Source organism: Littorina saxatilis, linkage group LG1 (genome assembly GCF_037325665.1).
Source record: "Littorina saxatilis isolate snail1 linkage group LG1, US_GU_Lsax_2.0, whole genome shotgun sequence".
Classification (NCBI taxonomy): domain Eukaryota; kingdom Metazoa; phylum Mollusca; class Gastropoda; order Littorinimorpha; family Littorinidae; genus Littorina; species Littorina saxatilis.
In genome coordinates this window covers 91015-113543 of record NC_090245.1, presented here as the reverse complement: position 1 = coordinate 113543, position 22529 = coordinate 91015, and the positions used below count along the sequence as shown (strand labels likewise).

The window sequence follows — 22529 nt, the reverse complement described above, 5'->3', positions numbered from 1 at the left end:
CTGGTCATTGTTACATATGGTTTCTGTCATCACTGGTATGCTGGTCATTGTTACAGATGGTTTCTGTCATCACTGGTATGCTGGTCATTGTTACATATGGTTTTTGTCATCACTGGTATGCTGGTCATTGTTACATATGGTTTCTGTCATCACTGGTATGCTGGTCATTGTTACATATGGTTTCTGTCATCACTGGTATGCTGGTCATTGTTACAGATGGTTTCTGTCATCACTGGTATGCTGGTCATTGTTACAGATGGTTTCTGTCATCACTGGTATGCTGGTCATTGTTACAGATGGTTTCTGTCATCACTGGTATGCTGGTCATTGTTACATATGGTTTTTGTCATCACTAGTATGCTGGTCATTGTTACAGATGGTTTCTGTCATCACTGGTATGCTGGTCATTGTTACATATGGTTTCTGTCATCACTGGTATGCTGGTCATTGTTACAAATGGTTTCTGTCATCACTGGTATGCTTGTCATTGTTACACATTGTGCGCGCCTTCGTGAGCGAGGCTGGTACTACATATTGTTCATACGAAATGACAAACACAGGTTACAAGCGATAACGCGCAAAAGTACTGGTTTATTAATTTACATCTGACACTAGGTATCAGTAATGCATATATATAGGTACAGTACTACGTATTGCGATACTACGTAATTGCGATACTACTTATTGCGGTAAAAAACTTATGGACAGAAAGAAAAAGAGAAAAGAAAACAAATTATTAGACATGGCAAAAGGTATTAAAATGCATTAACAAGACACGAGAAGTAAATACAAGAAAAATAAACAATCACAAGACAGGCGAAGACAAACAGACACGAAAGTTACAATTACCAAACACTCGTTGGTTAGTCCTTCAACAACAATAAAGAGTTACGTTCTGTACGTTCAACAATAAAGAATTACGTTCCGTACGTTCAACAATACCATAAGCACTAAGAATACTCAAGAAACTTAGCATACATACGTTTAAAACCAAAATGGCTACTTTCAGAAAAATACAAAACGTTGACTCATCAGGCCAGGAATACAAAGCAAACTGTCATACCAAAAAGTCTAACGACAACGTTCCTGCGTTAATCAAAGTCACAAACAAGATATTTACTCATCCACTTTCCCTCAATAACGTTACAAGAAATAAGCCCGTTTACAAACGATCACCACAGACCGCAAGCTTCTTTTACCTAAATTCTTTTAACGTAAGGCTGAAAAAGTCAGAGAAAACGTTTCACTTCGAACTTCGTTAACCACAGAAAACACAAGTTATCATTATAAACATTAGCGACTTTCTAGCGTCTACAAAACATTGCTGTACGTTCACAACACTAAAACAGTTGAACACACAATAAAGAAACACTACAAAAAGTCAGACTTTCAACTCACGTTATACATAAACAACTCACAAAGTCATTACAAAATGGCGACCAAAAACACAACACAAACAAGTAACAACAAAATTACCTTATGCGCTGTGTGGGTTGACCAGCAGTACCAAAACGTGTTGCCTCACAAACGAAGGGCACAAAACGATTCACACTTGAGAAACAACTGTCTCCAAAGAACATTACGTTGACGTTAAAACATAAGAAACACTCCGTTGGTTCACTTGATAACCTTCATACGTTTACATCAAAACCAAACGCTTCCTAAAACCCTCAGATCGACTGACGAGACAGGAGTCAAGCAGCGGTATTTATGGAAACAAAAACCTAACATGGAATAGTTATTCAAAAGTCAAAGGTCACCGGATTGACCAACCAACAACATTCCTAAGACAGAATCGGGTGAAACTACTATTTTACAACCAATCAGTAACCGATCACGCACTCCGTGCATGCCCAAAACTTAAAACGGTATATTTAACAGAAAGAAGGCCAAGGAACAAGCTGACATCACAAAGCTAAAAACACGTGAGTCGCACGTATTCTAAAACTTGCAACGCAGATTCGCAGGGCTCACCTCAAAATCAAAACACGGAAAAGAGCACGTGAATCTCACGGTGTTCTAAGACTAAACGACGCAGTTTGTGACGCTCCGACCAAAACCAGGTCACAACAACTGAACAAGGAGCACGTGAATCTCACGTAAAAATATTAACGCTCCACAAAGCGGGTCACAACAAAGTGACACAATAAAAACACGGTTTACTTCTTTTTACATCGTGCAATGGCTTGAGCAAACGTAATTACAACAAAAAGTAGGTGAATGCATGCCACATCGGCATGCACACTCCCACCGGAAATTATATTAATATAATTTACTTCAAAAACCTTTGTACAAACATATTCCTTATATCAAAAGAAGAATAACGCAGATTTAGACATTTCCAATTTACAACTCAAAATCATTGTGTTGCAAAACATTTACACAACAATATTACGGTTCAATCATTTTCAATGTTTCAACACATCTCGTTTCAACTAAATGCCGTTAGTCATTACTCGACGGCATAAAAAAAACCGCACCACTTAAGCCATAAATGTCCGTTACATCATCTGGTATAAAAACAAACCGCAACAATCTACAACTGTCAAATTGGAAAAACACTCCAAAGTTCAATGTTCTTTCAGTTCGCTTACACAGCTTTGTCTTTGTGATTTTCACAATCTACTAACAGTCATTTTGTGAATCGGTCGCTCTAATATGCGACTATCACCAGTGGGACGGCCGTGATTGTCTAGAGCCTTTGTTCCAACATGCACTTTCACTCGTCTGACCAGTCCATCAGATCCAGGCATCACCTCGATTACACGAGCCATGCACCACTCTGATCTGCACAAGTTCTGGTCATGCAAGACAACAATGCGTAGGGCGTTGATGAAGGAATCACTTGACATGTCATCCAGGGTTTCAATGTGGATTGCCCTAGAGGCAAAACACGTCACGATCAGCCCGTACAAGATTAATGTCATGACCTTGACGCAGTCATCACGGTACCCTCGTTTTTTCTGGCGTTTCAGGCCCATCAGACGTTTGACTGTGGCACCTCTGTTGTCGGGGAGGGACGGTTTCTCTGGTCGAAATGGTAAGGGCATCTCGTAGTGACCAGCTTCGTTGATCTTTACGTTTTCCTTCACGATCTTCATGAACTTTACATCGTCCTGGGACATGGATCCTGAGTCACTTGCAAAGTCTCTTTCCATAACATGTAATGGGTCAGTACACGAGACTTCGTCCACCTGTACCTTGTAGACGTGAGCTACACGTTCTTCTTCCCTCGATCCTGGCTTGACGATGACGCGCATGGACGAGGCTATGCCATCAAAGGCGACGGAATGCGGTGCCTTGCCGACGATGCTCCAACCTAACTTAGTCTCTACTGCGAATGGCAGTCCTTGGACAACGTTTAGGGGCATGAGGGCCTCAGCGCAGTCGTAGCCAATGAGGAGGCCTGCTTCGCAGTCAGGGTACAAGGGGGGCAGTTTTGGAGACAGGTGTTGGAGATGTGGGTAAGCTTTGACAGTCTCTGAGGTGGGGATATGAGTGGGGTCAACGGTCAGATAAGGTCGTGAGATGGCAGAAGGGAGCCTGACAAACTCACGGGAGGAAGGAGACCGGACACGCAATCCAGAGTACTTCCTGCCGGAGACCACAGCATTGTCCTCAGTCAGTGTGGAGACCCTGAGTGTGGTCGGCTGCGATTTGGCTTTAACTTCTTCAGCCACTGACTGCACTACAAAAGTGGCGTTGGACATAGTGTCCAGTAGTGCGTACGTCAGCACTTCTACGTTGGGGTTAGAGTCACTGGAAACGAGAACGGGAACGATCATAGACGTGAAACCGATGCTGTTTTCCTCGCTGGCCTTAAGAGCAGACACCGTAGGAGTCGACGATGACAGTGGCTCTTGAACGTCAGCAGCAGAGGTACGGTAATTGTTCTTGTGTTCACTCGCCCCTTTGTTTTCACTCATACTGTTCTGATATTTGAAATTGTCATCATGAAGACAAGTGGGGTGAGCCTTCTTGCACTTCTTGCACGTCTGTTTCTGCTTACATTGACGGCTCTGGTGATCCTTACTTCTGAGACATCCGTAGCAGATACGGTTCTTGAACAGAAAATCTCGTATCTCAACCAGAGGCTTCTCTATGAGTTCCTTACATGTCCCAGCGTCATGGTCCGGAAGTTGACAGTGCAGACATGCGGTGACATCCTCTGTCAGGGTTGACAGGTTCGTTGTGAACTTTCTTGGTGTCCCCGATGCACTTGTCAAGCCGAAAACAGGGTCGTTAGAAATGTCTGCTTCGAGAGTAACGAACGACACGAGTTCATTGAACAGAGGATACCTCTTCTTTTCAACCTTAGTTCGAGCAACTGTTCTAGACCATCTGTGACTCATCCAGTCTGGGAGCTTTCCGACGATCTTCCGTAAGTACTGGGCATCATCCAGGATGCTCAGTCCACCAACTTCCTGGGCAGCAACGGAACATTGCTGCAAGAAATCGGCCAGACTTCTGAGTCCCTTGGGATCTTTGCTTTTGACTGGGGTCCATTCGTCCAGCTTGGTCCGGAAAGCTTGCGAAACGACGTATGAGTTGCCGAACCGATTTTCCAGCACTTCCATGGCTCTCTCGTAGGCATCACCTTCTCTCAGCAGAAAGAAGCCGGTCACGGCCTCCTTTGCTTGACCTCCGATGTACCGTTGCAGATACAATAACTTCTCACTGCTGGTTATGTTTTGTCTCTCGATGAGGAACGAAAACGACGACCTCCAAATTGGATATTGGAGAGGGTCACCAACAAAAATGCACGGCTCCTGCATCGGCAAGCGGTTGATCATCAGAGCGTCTGATAGGGTTTTGGCGAGAGAGTCCATAGGAGTGTCCTGCTTTGCAGGAGTAGCAAATGGACGTTGGTAGTACGCAGACGGGGGGTAGGAGGCAAATGGACGATCTGCATGACATTCCTTGTCAAAGTTCATGTACGCAGGGGGCCTTGCGTTTTCGTTTCCCCAAATAACTTTGGGGGTGGTCTGATGTGGGTCCAGGAATGTGGGCACGAAAGGCTCTGGTTTGGGATGTAGGTGGGTATCATAGGGGAAACAGGGTGGGGTCACTTGAAAACGTCTGTGGTCCATGCGTTGGTGACGTTCTTCTGGGAAGTAGGTGTGTCGTTCTTGCGTCTCATCACCTTCCCTTGTCTCTGGTAGGTGATAGGACCAACCTGTGTGGTCGAGATCAGGCGGGCGAGAGCCTGTGACGCTTGTCGTTGAGTGTCCAACGTTGTGCAGAGGCGGCTGACCAGTGTATGCACCGAGAGGGTGCTGCAGTGTGGTCAGCAGCGCTGTAGGCCGCATGGAGGATGTAGTTGCAGCCGTCGTGTAGTTAGGTGTGAAGGGCTCCTGATGGACGAAAGGAGCGCTCATTCCGACGTGATGGGGGGCGTTGACATCCTCTCTACGTTGAGGTCCGTACGCCTCGTAGGTGGCGTTGTTGGTAGTAGCGGCGCTTGTCGAGGCGCTGACTCCAACGACGAGGTCCACGACAGGTAACGCGTGCTGTTGTGGCTCAGTCGTTGTGGTTCCTGCGACGAAGTTGGTGACAGCAGCGTTGACGTTGACAGTCGAGATGTCATGGGTGCTGGCGGCTTGGCAGACAGGAACAGACGTGAAGTCCATGGCTGGCTGGTGTGTCCTTTGGTCAGCGATGACGGCGGCTTGGCAGACAGGAACAGACGTGACGTCCAAGGCTGGCTGGTGTGTTCCTTGGTCAGCAATGACGGCAGCACCTGTCCCTATTCCTATCGCTGTATGTTCATTGTTAGGAGGAGGGGCCATAAGACTATACAAGGGAACGAAAGGACGAGGGTGGAACCTAGTGTTCAGCAAATCGACTGACGGTAGATCAGGGAGATCCTGCTGAACGGATTCACCTTGTTCCAATACTTGTAACATAGCTTGTTGTTCTCTTAAGCTAATTTTCAATTCGGTGGACTGAATTTGTCTCAAAGCCTTTTTCTGTTTAATATCTTCAAGAGCTGCTTCAGCTGCGTCCTCGGCCTGTCTAGCTGCTATTCTCTCAGCTTCCTTAGCCTGCCTAGCTGTGTCTTCAGCCTGCCTAGCTGCTTCTTCGGCCTGCCTAGCTGCTGTTCTCTTAGCTTCCTTAGCCTGCCTAGCAGTTTCTTCGATCAGCCTAGCTGCATTTCTCTCAGCTTCCTCAGTCTGCCTAGCTGCTGTTCTCTCAGCTTCCTCAGTCTGCCTAGCTGCAGTTCTCTCAGCTTCCTCAGTCTGCCTAGCTGCTGTTCTCTCAGCATATTGTTGTTGTAAGAGATCCAGTTCACTAAACTGAGCTTCCTTTATTGCGTCACCTTCCACTTTTATGGCCAGGGAAGCAGCCTCTAGTTTAAGAGCCAATTTAGTGTCTTCAGAGCTAACACTTTTAGAGCGGAGAGACTCGGCGCGAGAAGCTACTTGGCTACCTGATCTCCTGCTACCTGACTTGTGGCTAGCTGACTTGTGGATGGCTGACGTAATGCTAGCTGCTTTATGGCTGGCAGACTTAACACTGGCTGACTTGTGGGTGGATGACCCAACGCTAGGTGTAACACTGCTATGCCTGGAAGTAGGCTCCTTAGCCACCTGCACACTAGTCGTTTGTCTGTCAAGAGCTCGATCAATGTCAAACATAATGTTCTGAACTGTTCTCTGAACATCATCCCAACTTTCCTGAATGGTTTCACCGCTACCAATACTACGAAGACCTTTCTCTATGTCACCAAGATCCTTGTACATGCTCAAAACAATTTGTTTCTGACTGGTTAACGACTCTTGATTAGGAGTTTCTTGGTTAAGCTCTGTTACTACCTCACCGATTGCTCGTTCCAAGAATGTTCGTTGTCTTGCAAAGTTTCTAGTTTTGATCTCAATCTGGTAATCTCTACCTTTTTCAGTAGGCTTAATGTCACGCCTAGGCCTTTGAGAATGTTCATCTTCATCGCCGTTAATGTCATAACCTGAAGCTTCCAATGGTTTATCTGCTGGAATCTCCTCCATTACAATGTTCGCTTATTCAAAAGCACTAAAAACCTACATAAGGTTTATCTGTTTAAAAAGTAAAATGAATCGATCTGAGGGTCGTTTGGGATAATACACAAAAGTCACAAAAAATGCGCCGGATACGGAGTAGGAAGATCTCTAACCGACAAGTTGATCTATGTCAAACTATGGTTCACTAACACAGTGACAGGTAACAATAAAGTCTTTTGCTGGTTATCAACAGCTACGTTTACGTTCATTGAGCGTCAATAACAAAAGTTCTTTACTGGGCGTAAGCAGCTAAGTTTGTTTACTTTAGCTAACGTTCTTTCACTGGGCGTCAGCAACTAAAGTTTTTTACTGGGCGACAGCAACTAAGTTTTTTACTGTGCGCGCCTTCGTGAGCGAGGCTGGTACTACATATTGTTCATACGAAATGACAAACACAGGTTACAAGCGATAACGCGCAAAAGTACTGGTTTATTAATTTACATCTGACACTAGGTATCAGTAATGCATATATATAGGTACAGTACTACGTATTGCGATACTACGTAATTGCGATACTACTTATTGCGGTAAAAAACTTATGGACAGAAAGAAAAAGAGAAAAGAAAACAAATTATTAGACATGGCAAAAGGTATTAAAATGCATTAACAAGACACGAGAAGTAAATACAAGAAAAATAAACAATCACAAGACAGGCGAAGACAAACAGACACGAAAGTTACAATTACCAAACACTCGTTGGTTAGTCCTTCAACAACAATAAAGAGTTACGTTCTGTACGTTCAACAATAAAGAATTACGTTCCGTACGTTCAACAATACCATAAGCACTAAGAATACTCAAGAAACTTAGCATACATACGTTTAAAACCAAAATGGCTACTTTCAGAAAAATACAAAACGTTGACTCATCAGGCCAGGAATACAAAGCAAACTGTCATACCAAAAAGTCTAACGACAACGTTCCTGCGTTAATCAAAGTCACAAACAAGATATTTACTCATCCACTTTCCCTCAATAACGTTACAAGAAATAAGCCCGTTTACAAACGATCACCACAGACCGCAAGCTTCTTTTACCTAAATTCTTTTAACGTAAGGCTGAAAAAGTCAGAGAAAACGTTTCACTTCGAACTTCGTTAACCACAGAAAACACAAGTTATCATTATAAACATTAGCGACTTTCTAGCGTCTACAAAACATTGCTGTACGTTCACAACACTAAAACAGTTGAACACACAATAAAGAAACACTACAACAAGTCAGACTTTCAACTCACGTTATACATAAACAACTCACAAAGTAATTACAAAATGGCGACCAAAAACACAACACAAACAAGTAACAACAAAATTACCTTATGCGCTGTGTGGGTTGACCAGCAGTACCAAAACGTGTTGCCTCACAAACGAAGGGCACAAAACGATTCACACTTGAGAAACAACTGTCTCCAAAGAACATTACGTTGACGTTAAAACATAAGAAACACTCCGTTGGTTCACTTGATAACCTTCATACGTTTACATCAAAACCAAACGCTTCCTAAAACCCTCAGATCGACTGACGAGACAGGAGTCAAGCAGCGGTATTTATGGAAACAAAAACCTAACATGGAATAGTTATTCAAAAGTCAAAGGTCACCGGATTGACCAACCAACAACATTCCTAAGACAGAATCGGGTGAAACTACTATTTTACAACCAATCAGTAACCGATCACGCACTCCGTGCATGCCCAAAACTTAAAACGGTATATTTAACAGAAAGAAGGCCAAGGAACAAGCTGACATCACAAAGCTAAAAACACGTGAGTCGCACGTATTCTAAAACTTGCAACGCAGATTCGCAGGGCTCACCTCAAAATCAAAACACGGAAAAGAGCACGTGAATCTCACGGTGTTCTAAGACTAAACGACGCAGTTTGTGACGCTCCGACCAAAACCAGGTCACAACAACTGAACAAGGAGCACGTGAATCTCACGTAAAAATATTAACGCTCCACAAAGCGGGTCACAACAAAGTGACACAATAAAAACACGGTTTACTTCTTTTTACATCGTGCAATGGCTTGAGCAAACGTAATTACAACAAAAAGTAGGTGAATGCATGCCACATCGGCATGCACACATATGGTTTCTGTTATCACTGGTATGCTGGTCATTGTTACATATGGTTTCTGTCATCACTAGTATGCTGGTCATTGTTACAGATGGTTTCTGTCATCACTAGTATGCTGGTCATTGTTACATATGGTTTCTGTCATCACTGGTATGCTGGTCATTGTTACAGATGGTTTCTGTCATCACTAGTATGCTGGTCATTGTTACAGATGGTTTCTGTCATCACTGGTATGCTGGTCATTGTTACATATGGTTTCTGTCATCACTGGTATGCTGGTCATTGTTACAGATGGTTTCTGTCATCACTGGTATGCTGGTCATTGTTACATATGGTTTCTGTCATCACTGGTATGCTGGTCATTGTTACAGATGGTTTCTGTCATCACTGGTATGCTGGTCATTGTTACATATGGTTTCTGTCATCACTGGTATGCTGGTCATTGTTACAGATGGTTTCTGTCATCACTAGTATGCTGGTCATTGTTACATATGGTTTCTGTCATCACTGGTATGCTGGTCATTGTTACAGATGGTTTCTGTCATCACTGGTATGCTGGTCATTGTTACAGGTGGTTTCTGTCATCACTGGTATGCTGGTCATTGTTACATATGGTTTCTGTCATCACTGGTATGCTGGTCATTGTTACAGATGGTTTCTGTCATCACTGGTATGCTGGTCATTGTTACATATGGTTTTTGTCATCACTGGTATGCTGGTCATTGTTACATATGGTTTCTGTCATCACTGGTATGCTGGTCATTGTTACATATGGTTTCTGTCATCACTGGTATGCTGGTCATTGTTACATATGGTTTCTGTCATCACTGGTATGCTGGTCATTGTTACAGGTGGTTTTTGTCATCACTGGTATGCTGGTCATTGTTACATATGGTTTCTGTCATCACTGGTATGCTGGTCATTGTTACAGATGGTTTCTGTCATCACTGGTATGCTGGTCATTGTTACATATGGTTTTTGTCATCACTGGTATGCTGGTCATTGTTACATATGGTTTCTGTCATCACTGGTATGCTGGTCATTGTTACAGATGGTTTCTGTCATCACTGGTATGCTTGTCATTGTTACATATGGTTTTTGTCATCACTGGTATGCTGGTCATTGTTACAGATGGTTTCTGTCATCACTGGTATGCTGGTCATTGTTACATATGGTTTCTGTCATCACTGGTATGCTGGTCATTGTTACAGATGGTTTCTGTCATCACTGGTATGCTGGTCATTGTTACATATGGTTTCTGTCATCACTGGTATGCTGGTCATTGTTACAGGTGGTTTCTGTCATCACTGGTATGCTGGTCATTGTTACAAATGGTTTCTGTCATCACTGGTATGCTGGTCATTGTTACATATGGTTTCTGTCATCACTGGTATGCTGGTCATTGTTACATATGGTTTTTGTCATCACTAGTATGCTGGTCATTGTTACATATGGTTTCTGTCATCACTGGTATGCTGGTCATTGTTACATATGGTTTCTGTAATCACTGGTATGCTGGTCATTGTTACAGATGGTTTCTGTCATCACTGGTATGCTGGTCATTGTTACAGATGGTTTCTGTCATCACTGGTATGCTGGTCATTGTTACATATGGTTTCTGTCATCACTGGTATGCTGGTCATTGTTACATATGGTTTCTGTCATCACTGGTATGCTGGTCATTGTTACAGATGGTTTCTGTCGTCACTGGTATGCTGGTCATTGTTACATATGGTTTCTGTCATCACTGGTATGCTGGTCATTGTTACAGGTGGTTTCTGTCATCACTGGTATGCTGGTCATTGTTACATATGGTTTCTGTCATCACTGGTATGCTGGTCATTGTTACATATGGTTTCTGTCATCACTGGTATGCTGGTCATTGTTACATATGGTTTCTGTCATCACTGGTATGCTGGTCATTGTTACATATGGTTTCTGTCATCACTAGTATGCTGGTCATTGTTACAGGTGGTTTCTGTCATCACTGGTATGCTGGTCATTGTTACAGATGGTTTCTGTCATCACTGGTATGCTGGTCATTGTTACAGATGGTTTTTGTCATCACTGGTATGCTGGTCATTGTTACATATGGTTTCTGTCATCACTGGTATGCTGGTCATTGTTACAGATGGTTTTTGTCATCACTGGTATGCTGGTCATTGTTACATATGGTTTCTGTCATCACTGGTATGCTGGTCATTGTTACATATGGTTTTTGTCATCACTAGTATGCTGGTCATTGTTACATATGGTTTCTGTCATCACTGGTATGCTGGTCATTGTTACATATGGTTTCTGTCATCACTGGTATGCTGGTCATTGTTACAGATGGTTTCTGTCATCACTGGTATGCTGGTCATTGTTACAGATGGTTTCTGTCATCACTGGTATGCTTGTCATTGTTACATATGGTTTCTGTCATCACTGGTATGCTGGTCATTGTTACATATGGTTTCTGTCATCACTGGTATGCTGGTCATTGTTACAGATGGTTTCTGTCATCACTGGTATGCTGGTCATTGTTACAGATGGTTTCTGTCATCACTGGTATGCTGGTCATTGTTACAGATGGTTTCTGTCATCACTGGTATGCTGGTCATTGTTACATATGGTTTCTGTCATCACTGGTATGCTGGTCATTGTTACAGATGGTTTCTGTCATCACTGGTATGCTGGTCATTGTTACAGATGGTTTCTGTCATCACTAGTATGCTGGTCATTGTTACAGATGGTTTTTGTCATCACTGGTATGCTGGTCATTGTTACAGATGGTTTCTGTCATCACTAGTATGCTGGTCATTGTTACATATGGTTTCTGTCATCACTAGTATGCTGGTCATTGTTACATATGGTTTCTGTCATCACTGGTATGCTGGTCATTGTTACAGATGGTTTCTGTCATCACTAGTATGCTGGTCATTGTTACATATGGTTTCTGTCATCACTAGTATGCTGGTCATTGTTACAGATGGTTTCTGTCATCACTGGTATGCTGGTCATTGTTACAGATGGTTTCTGTCATCACTAGTATGCTGGTCATTGTTACATATGGTTTCTGTCATCACTAGTATGCTGGTCATTGTTACATATGGTTTCTGTCATCACTGGTATGCTGGTCATTGTTACATATGGTTTCTGTCATCACTAGTATGCTGGTCATTGTTACATATGGTTTCTGTCATCACTGGTATGCTGGTCATTGTTACAGATGGTTTCTGTCATCACTGGTATGCTGGTCATTGTTACAGATGGTTTCTGTCATCACTGGTATGCTGGTCATTGTTACAGATGGTTTCTGTCATCACTGGTATGCTGGTCATTGTTACATATGGTTTCTGTCATCACTGGTATGCTGGTCATTGTTACAGATGGTTTCTGTCATCACTGGTATGCTGGTCATTGTTACATATGGTTTCTGTCATCACTGGTATGCTGGTCATTGTTACATATGGTTTCTGTCATCACTGGTATGCTGGTCATTGTTACAGGTGGTTTTTGTCATCACTGGTATGCTGGTCATTGTTACATATGGTTTCTGTCATCACTGGTATGCTGGTCATTGTTACATATGGTTTCTGTCATCACTGGTATGCTGGTCATTGTTACAGGTGGTTTCTGTCATCACTGGTATGCTGGTCATTGTTACATATGGTTTCTGTCATCACTGGTATGCTGGTCATTGTTACATATGGTTTCTGTCATCACTGGTATGCTGGTCATTGTTACAGATGGTTTCTGTCATCACTGGTATGCTGGTCATTGTTACATATGGTTTCTGTCATCACTAGTATGCTGGTCATTGTTACATATGGTTTCTGTCATCACTGGTATGCTGGTCATTGTTACAGATGGTTTCTGTCATCACTGGTATGCTGGTCATTGTTACATATGGTTTCTGTCATCACTGGTATGCTGGTCATTGTTACATATGGTTTCTGTCATCACTGGTATGCTGGTCATTGTTACATATGGTTTCTGTCATCACTGGTATGCTGGTCATTGTTACATATGGTTTCTGTCATCACTAGTATGCTGGTCATTGTTACAGATGGTTTCTGTCATCACTGGTATGCTGGTCATTGTTACAGGTGGTTTCTGTCATCACTGGTATGCTGGTCATTGTTACATATGGTTTCTGTCATCACTGGTATGCTGGTCATTGTTACATATGGTTTCTGTCATCACTGGTATGCTGGTCATTGTTACAGATGGTTTCTGTCATCACTGGTATGCTGGTCATTGTTACATATGGTTTCTGTCATCACTGGTATGCTGGTCATTGTTACAGATGGTTTCTGTCATCACTGGTATGCTGGTCATTGTTACATATGGTTTCTGTCATCACTGGTATGCTGGTCATTGTTACAGATGGTTTCTGTCATCACTGGTATGCTGGTCATTGTTACAGATGGTTTCTGTCATCACTGGTATGCTGGTCATTGTTACATATGGTTTCTGTCATCACTGGTATGCTGGTCATTGTTACATATGGTTTCTGTCATCACTGGTATGCTGGTCATTGTTACAGGTGGTTTTTGTCATCACTGGTATGCTGGTCATTGTTACATATGGTTTTTGTCATCACTGGTATGCTGGTCATTGTTACATATGGTTTCTGTCATCACTGGTATGCTGGTCATTGTTACAGGTGGTTTTTGTCATCACTGGTATGCTGGTCATTGTTACATATGGTTTCTGTCATCACTAGTATGCTGGTCATTGTTACATATGGTTTCTGTCATCACTGGTATGCTGGTCATTGTTACAGATGGTTTCTGTCATCACTGGTATGCTGGTCATTGTTACATATGGTTTCTGTCATCACTAGTATGCTGGTCATTGTTACATATGGTTTCTGTCATCACTGGTATGCTGGTCATTGTTACATATGGTTTCTGTCATCACTGGTATGCTGGTCATTGTTACAGATGGTTTCTGTCATCACTGGTATGTTGGTCATTGTTACATATGGTTTCTGTCATCACTAGTATGCTGGTCATTGTTACAGATGGTTTCTGTCATCACTGGTATGCTGGTCATTGTTACAGGTGGTTTCTGTCATCACTGGTATGCTGGTCATTGTTACAGGTGGTTTCTGTCATCACTGGTATGCTGGTCATTGTTACAGATGGTTTCTGTCATCACTGGTATGCTGGTCATTGTTACAGATGGTTTCTGTCATCACTGGTATGCTGGTCATTGTTACAGATGGTTTTTGTCATCACAATGGTATGCTGGTCATTGTTACATATGGTTTTTGTCATCACTGGTATGCTGGTCATTGTTACAGATGGTTTTTGTCATCACTGGTATGCTGGTCATTGTTACATATGGTTTCTGTCATCACTGGTATGCTGGTCATTGTTACATATGGTTTTTGTCATCACTGGTATGCTGGTCATTGTTACATATGGTTTCTGTCATCACTGGTATGCTGGTCATTGTTACAGATGGTTTCTGTCATCACTAGTATGCTGGTCATTGTTACAGATGGTTTTTGTCATCACTGGTATGCTGGTCATTGTTACAGGTGGTTTCTGTCATCACTGGTATGCTGGTCATTGTTACATATGGTTTCTGTCATCACTAGTATGCTGGTCATTGTTACAGATGGTTTTTGTCATCACTGGTATGCTGGTCATTGTTACAGGTGGTTTCTGTCATCACTGGTATGCTGGTCATTGTTACAGATGGTTTCTGTCATCACTAGTATGCTGGTCATTGTTACAGATGGTTTCTGTCATCACTGGTATGCTGGTCATTGTTACAGATGGTTTCTGTCATCACTAGTATGCTGGTCATTGTTACATATGGTTTCTGTCATCACTAGTATGCTGGTCATTGTTACATATGGTTTCTGTCATCACTGGTATGCTGGTCATTGTTACATATGGTTTCTGTCATCACTGGTATGCTGGTCATTGTTACAGATGGTTTCTGTCATCACTGGTATGCTGGTCATTGTTACAGATGGTTTCTGTCATCACTGGTATGCTGGTCATTGTTACATATGGTTTCTGTCATCACTGGTATGCTGGTCATTGTTACAGATGGTTTTTGTCATCACTGGTATGCTGGTCATTGTTACATATGGTTTCTGTCATCACTGGTATGCTGGTCATTGTTACATATGGTTTCTGTCATCACTGGTATGCTGGTCATTGTTACAGATGGTTTCTGTCATCACTGGTATGCTTGTCATTGTTACATATGGTTTCTGTCATCACTGGTATGCTGGTCATTGTTACATATGGTTTCTGTCATCACTGGTATGCTGGTCATTGTTACATATGGTTTCTGTCATCACTGGTATGCTGGTCATTGTTACAGATGGTTTTTGTCATCACTGGTATGCTGGTCATTGTTACATATGGTTTCTGTCATCACTGGTATGCTGGTCATTGTTACATATGGTTTCTGTCATCACTGGTATGCTGGTCATTGTTACAGGTGGTTTCTGTCATCACTGGTATGCTGGTCATTGTTACAGATGGTTTCTGTCATCACTGGTATGCTGGTCATTGTTACATATGGTTTCTGTCATCACTGGTATGCTGGTCATTGTTACAAATGGTTTCTGTCATCACTGGTATGCTGGACATTGTTACAGATGGTTTCTGTCATCACTGGTATGCTGGTCATTGTTACATATGGTTTCTGTCATCACTGGTATGCTGGTCATTGTTACATATGGTTTCTGTCATCACTGGTATGCTGGTCATTGTTACATATGGTTTCTGTCATCACTGGTATGCTGGTCATTGTTACATATGGTTTTTGTCATCACTGGTATGCTGGTCATTGTTACATATGGTTTCTGTCATCACTGGTATGCTGGTCATTGTTACATATGGTTTCTGTCATCACTGGTATGCTGGTCATTGTTACATATGGTTTCTGTCATCACTGGTATGCTGGTCATTGTTACATATGGTTTCTGTCATCACTAGTATGCTGGTCATTGTTACATATGGTTTCTGTCATCACTAGTATGCTGGTCATTGTTACATATGGTTTCTGTCATCACTGGTATGCTGGTCATTGTTACATATGGTTTCTGTCATCACTGGTATGCTGGTCATTGTTACAGGTGGTTTCTGTCATCACTGGTATGTTGGTCATTGTTACATATGGTTTCTGTCATCACTGGTATGCTGGTCATTGTTACATATGGTTTCTGTCATCACTGGTATGCTGGTCATTGTTACATATGGTTTCTGTCATCACTGGTATGCTGGTCATTGTTACATATGGTTTCTGTCATCACTGGTATGCTGGTCATTGTTACATATGGTTTCTGTCATCACTAGTATGCTGGTCATTGTTACAGATGGTTTCTGTCATCACTGGTATGCTGGTCATTGTTACATATGGTTTCTGTCATCACTGGTATGCTGGTCATTGTTACATATGGTTTCTGTCATCACTGGTATGCTGGTCATTGTTACATATGGTTTCTGTCATCACTGGTATGCTGGTCATTGTTACATATGGTTTCTGTCATCACTGGTATGCTGGTCATTGTTACATATGGTTTCTGTCATCACTAGTATGCTGGTCATTGTTACATATGGTTTCTGTCATCACTGGTATGCTGGTCATTGTTACATATGGTTTCTGTCATCACTAGTATGCTGGTCATTGTTACAGATGGTTTCTGTCATCACTAGTATGCTGGTCATTGTTACATATGGTTTCTGTCATCACTAGTATGCTGGTCATTGTTACATATGGTTTCTGTCATCACTGGTATGCTGGTCATTGTTACATATGGTTTCTGTCATCACTGGTATGCTGGTCATTGTTACATATGGTTTCTGTCATCACTGGTATGCTGGTCATTGTTACAGGTGGTTTCTGTCATCACTGGTATGCTGGTCATTGTTACATATGGTTTCTGTCATCACTGGTATGCTGGTCATTGTTACATATGGTTTTTGTCATCACTAGTATGCTGGTCATTGTTACATATGGTTTCTGTCATCACTGGTATGCTGGTCATTGTTACATATGGTTTCTGTCATCACTGGTATGCTGGTCATTGTTACATATGGTTTCTGTCATCACTAGTATGCTGGTCATTGTTACAGATGGTTTCTGTCATCACTGGTATGCTGGTCATTGTTACAGATGGTTTCTGTCATCACTGGTATGCTGGTCATTGTTACATATGGTTTCTGTCATCACTGGTATGCTGGTCATTGTTACATATGGTTTCTGTCATCACTGGTATGCTGGTCATTGTTACATATGGTTTCTGTCATCACTGGTATGCTGGTCATTGTTACATATGGTTTCTGTCATCACTGGTATGCTGGTCATTGTTACATATGGTTTCTGTCATCACTGGTATGCTGGTCATTGTTACATATGGTTTCTGTCATCACTGGTATGCTGGTCATTGTTACATATGGTTTCTGTCATCACTGGTATGCTGGTCATTGTTACATATGGTTTCTGTCATCACTAGTATGCTGGTCATTGTTACAGATGGTTTCTGTCATCACTGGTATGCTGGTCATTGTTACATATGGTTTCTGTCATCACTGGTATGCTGGTCATTGTTACATATGGTTTCTGTCATCACTGGTATGCTGGTCATTGTTACAGATGGTTTTTGTCATCACTGGTATGCTGGTCATTGTTACATATGGTTTCTGTCATCACTGGTATGCTGGTCATTGTTACATATGGTTTCTGTCATCACTGGTATGCTGGTCATTGTTACATATGGTTTCTGTCATCACTGGTATGCTGGTCATTGTTACATATGGTTTCTGTCATCACTGGTATGCTGGTCATTGTTACATATGGTTTCTGTCATCACTGGTATGCTGGTCATTGTTACATATGGTTTCTGTCATCACTGGTATGCTGGTCATTGTTACATATGGTTTCTGTCATCACTGGTATGCTGGTCATTGTTACATATGGTTTCTGTCATCACTGGTATGCTGGTCATTGTTACATATGGTTTCTGTCATCACTGGTATGCTGGTCATTGTTACATATGGTTTCTGTCATCACTGGTATGCTGGTCATTGTTACATATGGTTTCTGTCATCACTGGTATGCTGGTCATTGTTACATATGGTTTCTGTCATCACTGGTATGCTGGTCATTGTTACAGATGGTTTCTGTCATCACTGGTATGCTGGTCATTGTTACATATGGTTTCTGTCATCACTGGTATGCTGGTCATTGTTACATATGGTTTCTGTCATCACTGGTATGCTGGTCATTGTTACATATGGTTTCTGTCATCACTGGTATGCTGGTCATTGTTACATATGGTTTCTGTCATCACTGGTATGCTGGTCATTGTTACAGATGGTTTCTGTCATCACTGGTATGCTGGTCATTGTTACATATGGTTTCTGTCATCACTGGTATGCTGGTCATTGTTACATATGGTTTCTGTCATCACTGGTATGCTGGTCATTGTTACATATGGTTTCTGTCATCACTGGTATGCTGGTCATTGTTACAGATGGTTTCTGTCATCACTGGTATGCTGGTCATTGTTACATATGGTTTCTGTCATCACTGGTATGCTGGTCATTGTTACAGATGGTTTCTGTCATCACTGGTATGCTGGTCATTGTTACAGATGGTTTCTGTCATCACTGGTATGCTGGTCATTGTTACATATGGTTTCTGTCATCACTGGTATGCTGGTCATTGTTACATATGGTTTCTGTCATCACTGGTATGCTGGTCATTGTTACAGATGGTTTCTGTCATCACTGGTATGCTGGTCATTGTTACATATGGTTTCTGTCATCACTGGTATGCTGGTCATTGTTACATATGGTTTCTGTCATCACTGGTATGCTGGTCATTGTTACATATGGTTTCTGTCATCACTGGTATGCTGGTCATTGTTACATATGGTTTCTGTCATCACTGGTATGCTGGTCATTGTTACATATGGTTTCTGTCATCACTGGTATGCTGGTCATTGTTACATATGGTTTCTGTCATCACTGGTATGCTTGTCATTGTTACATATGGTTTCTGTCATCACTGGTATGCTGGTCATTGTTACATATGGTTTCTGTCATCACTGGTATGCTGGTCATTGTTACATATGGTTTCTGTCATCACTGGTATGCTGGTCATTGTTACATATGGTTCTGTCATCACTGGTATGCTGGTCATTGTTACAGATGGTTTCTGTCATCACTGGTATGCTGGTCATTGTTACAGATGGTTTCTGTCATCACTGGTATGCTGGTCATTGTTACATGTGGTTTCTGTCATCACTGGTATGCTGGTCATTGTTACATATGGTTTCTGTCATCACTGGTATGCTGGTCATTGTTACATATGGTTTCTGTCATCACTGGTATGCTGGTCATTGTTACAGATGGTTTCTGTCATCACTGGTATGCTGGTCATTGTTACAGGTGGTTTCTGTCATCACTGGTATGCTGGTCATTGTTACATATGGTTTCTGTCATCACTGGTATGCTGGTCATTGTTACATATGGTTTCTGTCATCACTGGTATGCTGGTCATTGTTACAGATGGTTTCTGTCATCACTGGTATGCTGGTCATTGTTACATATGGTTTCTGTCATCACTGGTATGCTGGTCATTGTTACATATGGTTTCTGTCATCACTGGTATGCTGGTCATTGTTACAGATGGTTTCTGTCATCACTGGTATGCTGGTCATTGTTACATATGGTTTTTGTCATCACTGGTATGCTGGTCATTGTTACATATGGTTTCTGTCATCACTGGTATGCTGGTCATTGTTACATATGGTTTTTGTCATCACTGGTATGCTGGTCATTGTTACATATGGTTTCTGTCATCACTGGTATGCTTGTCATTGTTACAGATGGTTTCTGTCATCACTGGTATGCTGGTCATTGTTACATATGGTTTCTGTCATCACTGGTATGCTGGTCATTGTTACAGATGGTTTCTGTCATCACTGGTATGCTGGTCATTGTTACATATGGTTTCTGTCATCACTGGTATGCTGGTCATTGTTACATATGGTTTCTGTCATCACTGGTATGCTGGTCATTGTTACAGATGGTTTCTGTCATCACTGGTATGCTGGTCATTGTTACATATGGTTTCTGTCATCACTGGTATGCTGGTCATTGTTACAGGTGGTTTCTGTTATCACTGGTATGCTGGTCATTGTTACAGATGGTTTCTGTCATCACTGGTATGCTGGTCATTGTTACAGGTGGTTTCTGTCATCACTGGTATGCTGGTCATTGTTACAGATGGTTTCTGTCATCACTGGTATGCTGGTCATTGTTACAGATGGTTTCTGTCATCACTGGTATGCTGGTCATTGTTACATATGGTTTCTGTCATCACTAGTATGCTGGTCATTGTTACAGATGGTTTCTGTTATCACTGGTATGCTGGTCATTGTTACAGATGGTTTCTGTCATCACTGGTATGCTGGTCATTGTTACAGGTGGTTTCTGTCATCACTGGTATGCTGGTCATTGTTACAGATGGTTTCTGTCATCACTGGTATGCTGGTCATTGTTACAGATGGTTTCTGTCATCACTGGTATGCTGGTCATTGTTACATATGGTTTTTGTCATCAATGGTATGTTGGTCATTGTTACAGGTGGTTTCTGTTATCACTGGTATGCTGGTCATTGTTACATATGGTTTCTGTCATCACTGGTATGCTGGTCATTGTTACAGATGGTTTCTGTCATCACTGGTATGTTGGTCATTGTTACATATGGTTTTTGTCATCACTGGTATGTTGGTCATTGTTACATATGGTTTCTGTCATCACTGGTATGTTGGTCATTGTTACAGGTGGTTTCTGTCATCACTGGTATGCTGGTCATTGTTACATATGGTTTCTGTCATCACTAGTATGCTGGTCATTGTTACATATGGTTTCTGTTATCACTGGTATGCTGGTCATTGTTACAGATGGTTTCTGTCATCACTGGTATGCTGGTCATTGTTACAGATGGTTTCTGTCATCACTGGTATGCTGGTCATTGTTACAGATGGTTTCTGTCATCACTGGTATGCTGGTCATTGTTACATATGGTTTCTGTCATCACTGGTATGCTGGTCATTGTTACATATGGTTTCTGTCATCACTGGTATGCTGGTCATTGTTACAGATGGTTTCTGTCATCACTGGTATGCTGGTCATTGTTACATATGGTTTCTGTCATCACTGGTATGCTGGTCATTGTTACAGATGGTTTCTGTCATCACTGGTATGCTGGTCATTGTTACATATGGTTTCTGTCATCACTGGTATGCTGGTCATTGTTACATATGGTTTCTGTCATCACTAGTATGCTGGTCATTGTTACAGGTGGTTTCTGTCATCACTGGTATGCTGGTCATTGTTACATATGGTTTCTGTCATCACTGGTATGCTGGTCATTGTTACATATGGTTTCTGTCATCACTGGTATGCTGGTCATTGTTACAGATGGTTTCTGTCATCACTGGTGGCGGCGGCGCTGGGAACACTGCTGATCGTCATTGTGGGACTGCTGGAGTTTGTGGCCTACTTTGTGGACAGGGACCAGCGAGACATTCTTCACCCCTACATCGGTGAGACAGACATTTCTGTGTCATGGGAGTTTAGGGTTATAACTGACAGTCCTGTGTCATGGGAGTTATAGTCATAACTGACAGTCCTGTGTCATGAGAGTTATAGTTATAACTGACAGTCCTGTGTCATGAGAGTTAGAGTTATAACGGACAGTCCTATGTCATGAGAGTTAGGGTTATAACCACTGGAGTTTGTCTAATAAGAGTTAGGGTTATCACATGAGTTATGGATGTTATTACTGATGTGAAAACATCCATCCAACGGGTCACAAGACACCATTTCAAGTCACAGTAGTTTATTTAGGATGCACTCAGGATAACACCTCAGTAACCAAAAACCTGGAACATAATACAATGCAAATAAGTCATGACAGCAAGTAACCATCATTATAATTATACAAAGAAAGTGTCAAACAATGAATGCAAAAATAGCATGTAGTCTTATCAGAATACAGGAAAAATGGATCATCAATGGTGATGACTAACACATCACCAGTGAAATTACACAACTGCATGGAAAATGCAATCAAGTACTGCATAAAAACGGGTTTAATTAATAACAGATCTAAGTTCAGAGGCATGTAACTCAATAATAAAGTGAAATTACACAACTGCATGGAAAATGCAATCAAGTACTGCATAAAAACGGGTTTAATAACAGATCTAAGTTCAGAGGCATGTAACTCAATAATAAAGTAAACATGTTACCATCAAAGTGCACATCATACTAAACACACCTCAAGGCAATTTAGGCAACGCCAGCCTAGTCAGCTATGGCCTCATCCACATGACAGCAACTGACAACCGTACAGCTGAAAATATACATTTTCATGTCAATAAA

The 22529-nt window shown here is 41.9% G+C and overlaps 2 protein-coding genes across 4 annotated transcripts in view; one reads left to right on the top strand and one right to left on the bottom strand.

The window, feature by feature from the left end:
* The window catches only part of LOC138958861 (uncharacterized), a 316763-nt gene extending 310125 nt beyond the window's left edge, over nucleotides 1-6638 (bottom strand). Inside the window, exon 1 of the mRNA XM_070330168.1 lies at nucleotides 1477-6638. Coding sequence (XP_070186269.1) covers nucleotides 2616-6638 — 4023 coding nt within the window. The 3' untranslated portion in view covers nucleotides 1477-2615. The remainder of the gene's footprint in view (nucleotides 1-1476) is intronic.
* The window catches only part of LOC138958928 (palmitoyltransferase ZDHHC1-like), a 66687-nt gene extending 44793 nt beyond the window's left edge, over nucleotides 1-21894 (top strand). For 2 of the 3 annotated variants that reach the window (XM_070330270.1, XM_070330285.1), the window contains one exon: nucleotides 21564-21894. In XM_070330270.1, the coding sequence (XP_070186371.1) occupies nucleotides 21564-21759 (196 nt within the window). In that variant the 3' untranslated portion in view covers nucleotides 21760-21894. The remainder of the gene's footprint in view (nucleotides 1-21563) is intronic. The other variant, XM_070330277.1, reaches the window with a different exon arrangement.
* Nucleotides 21895-22529: the final 635 nt, after the last annotated feature.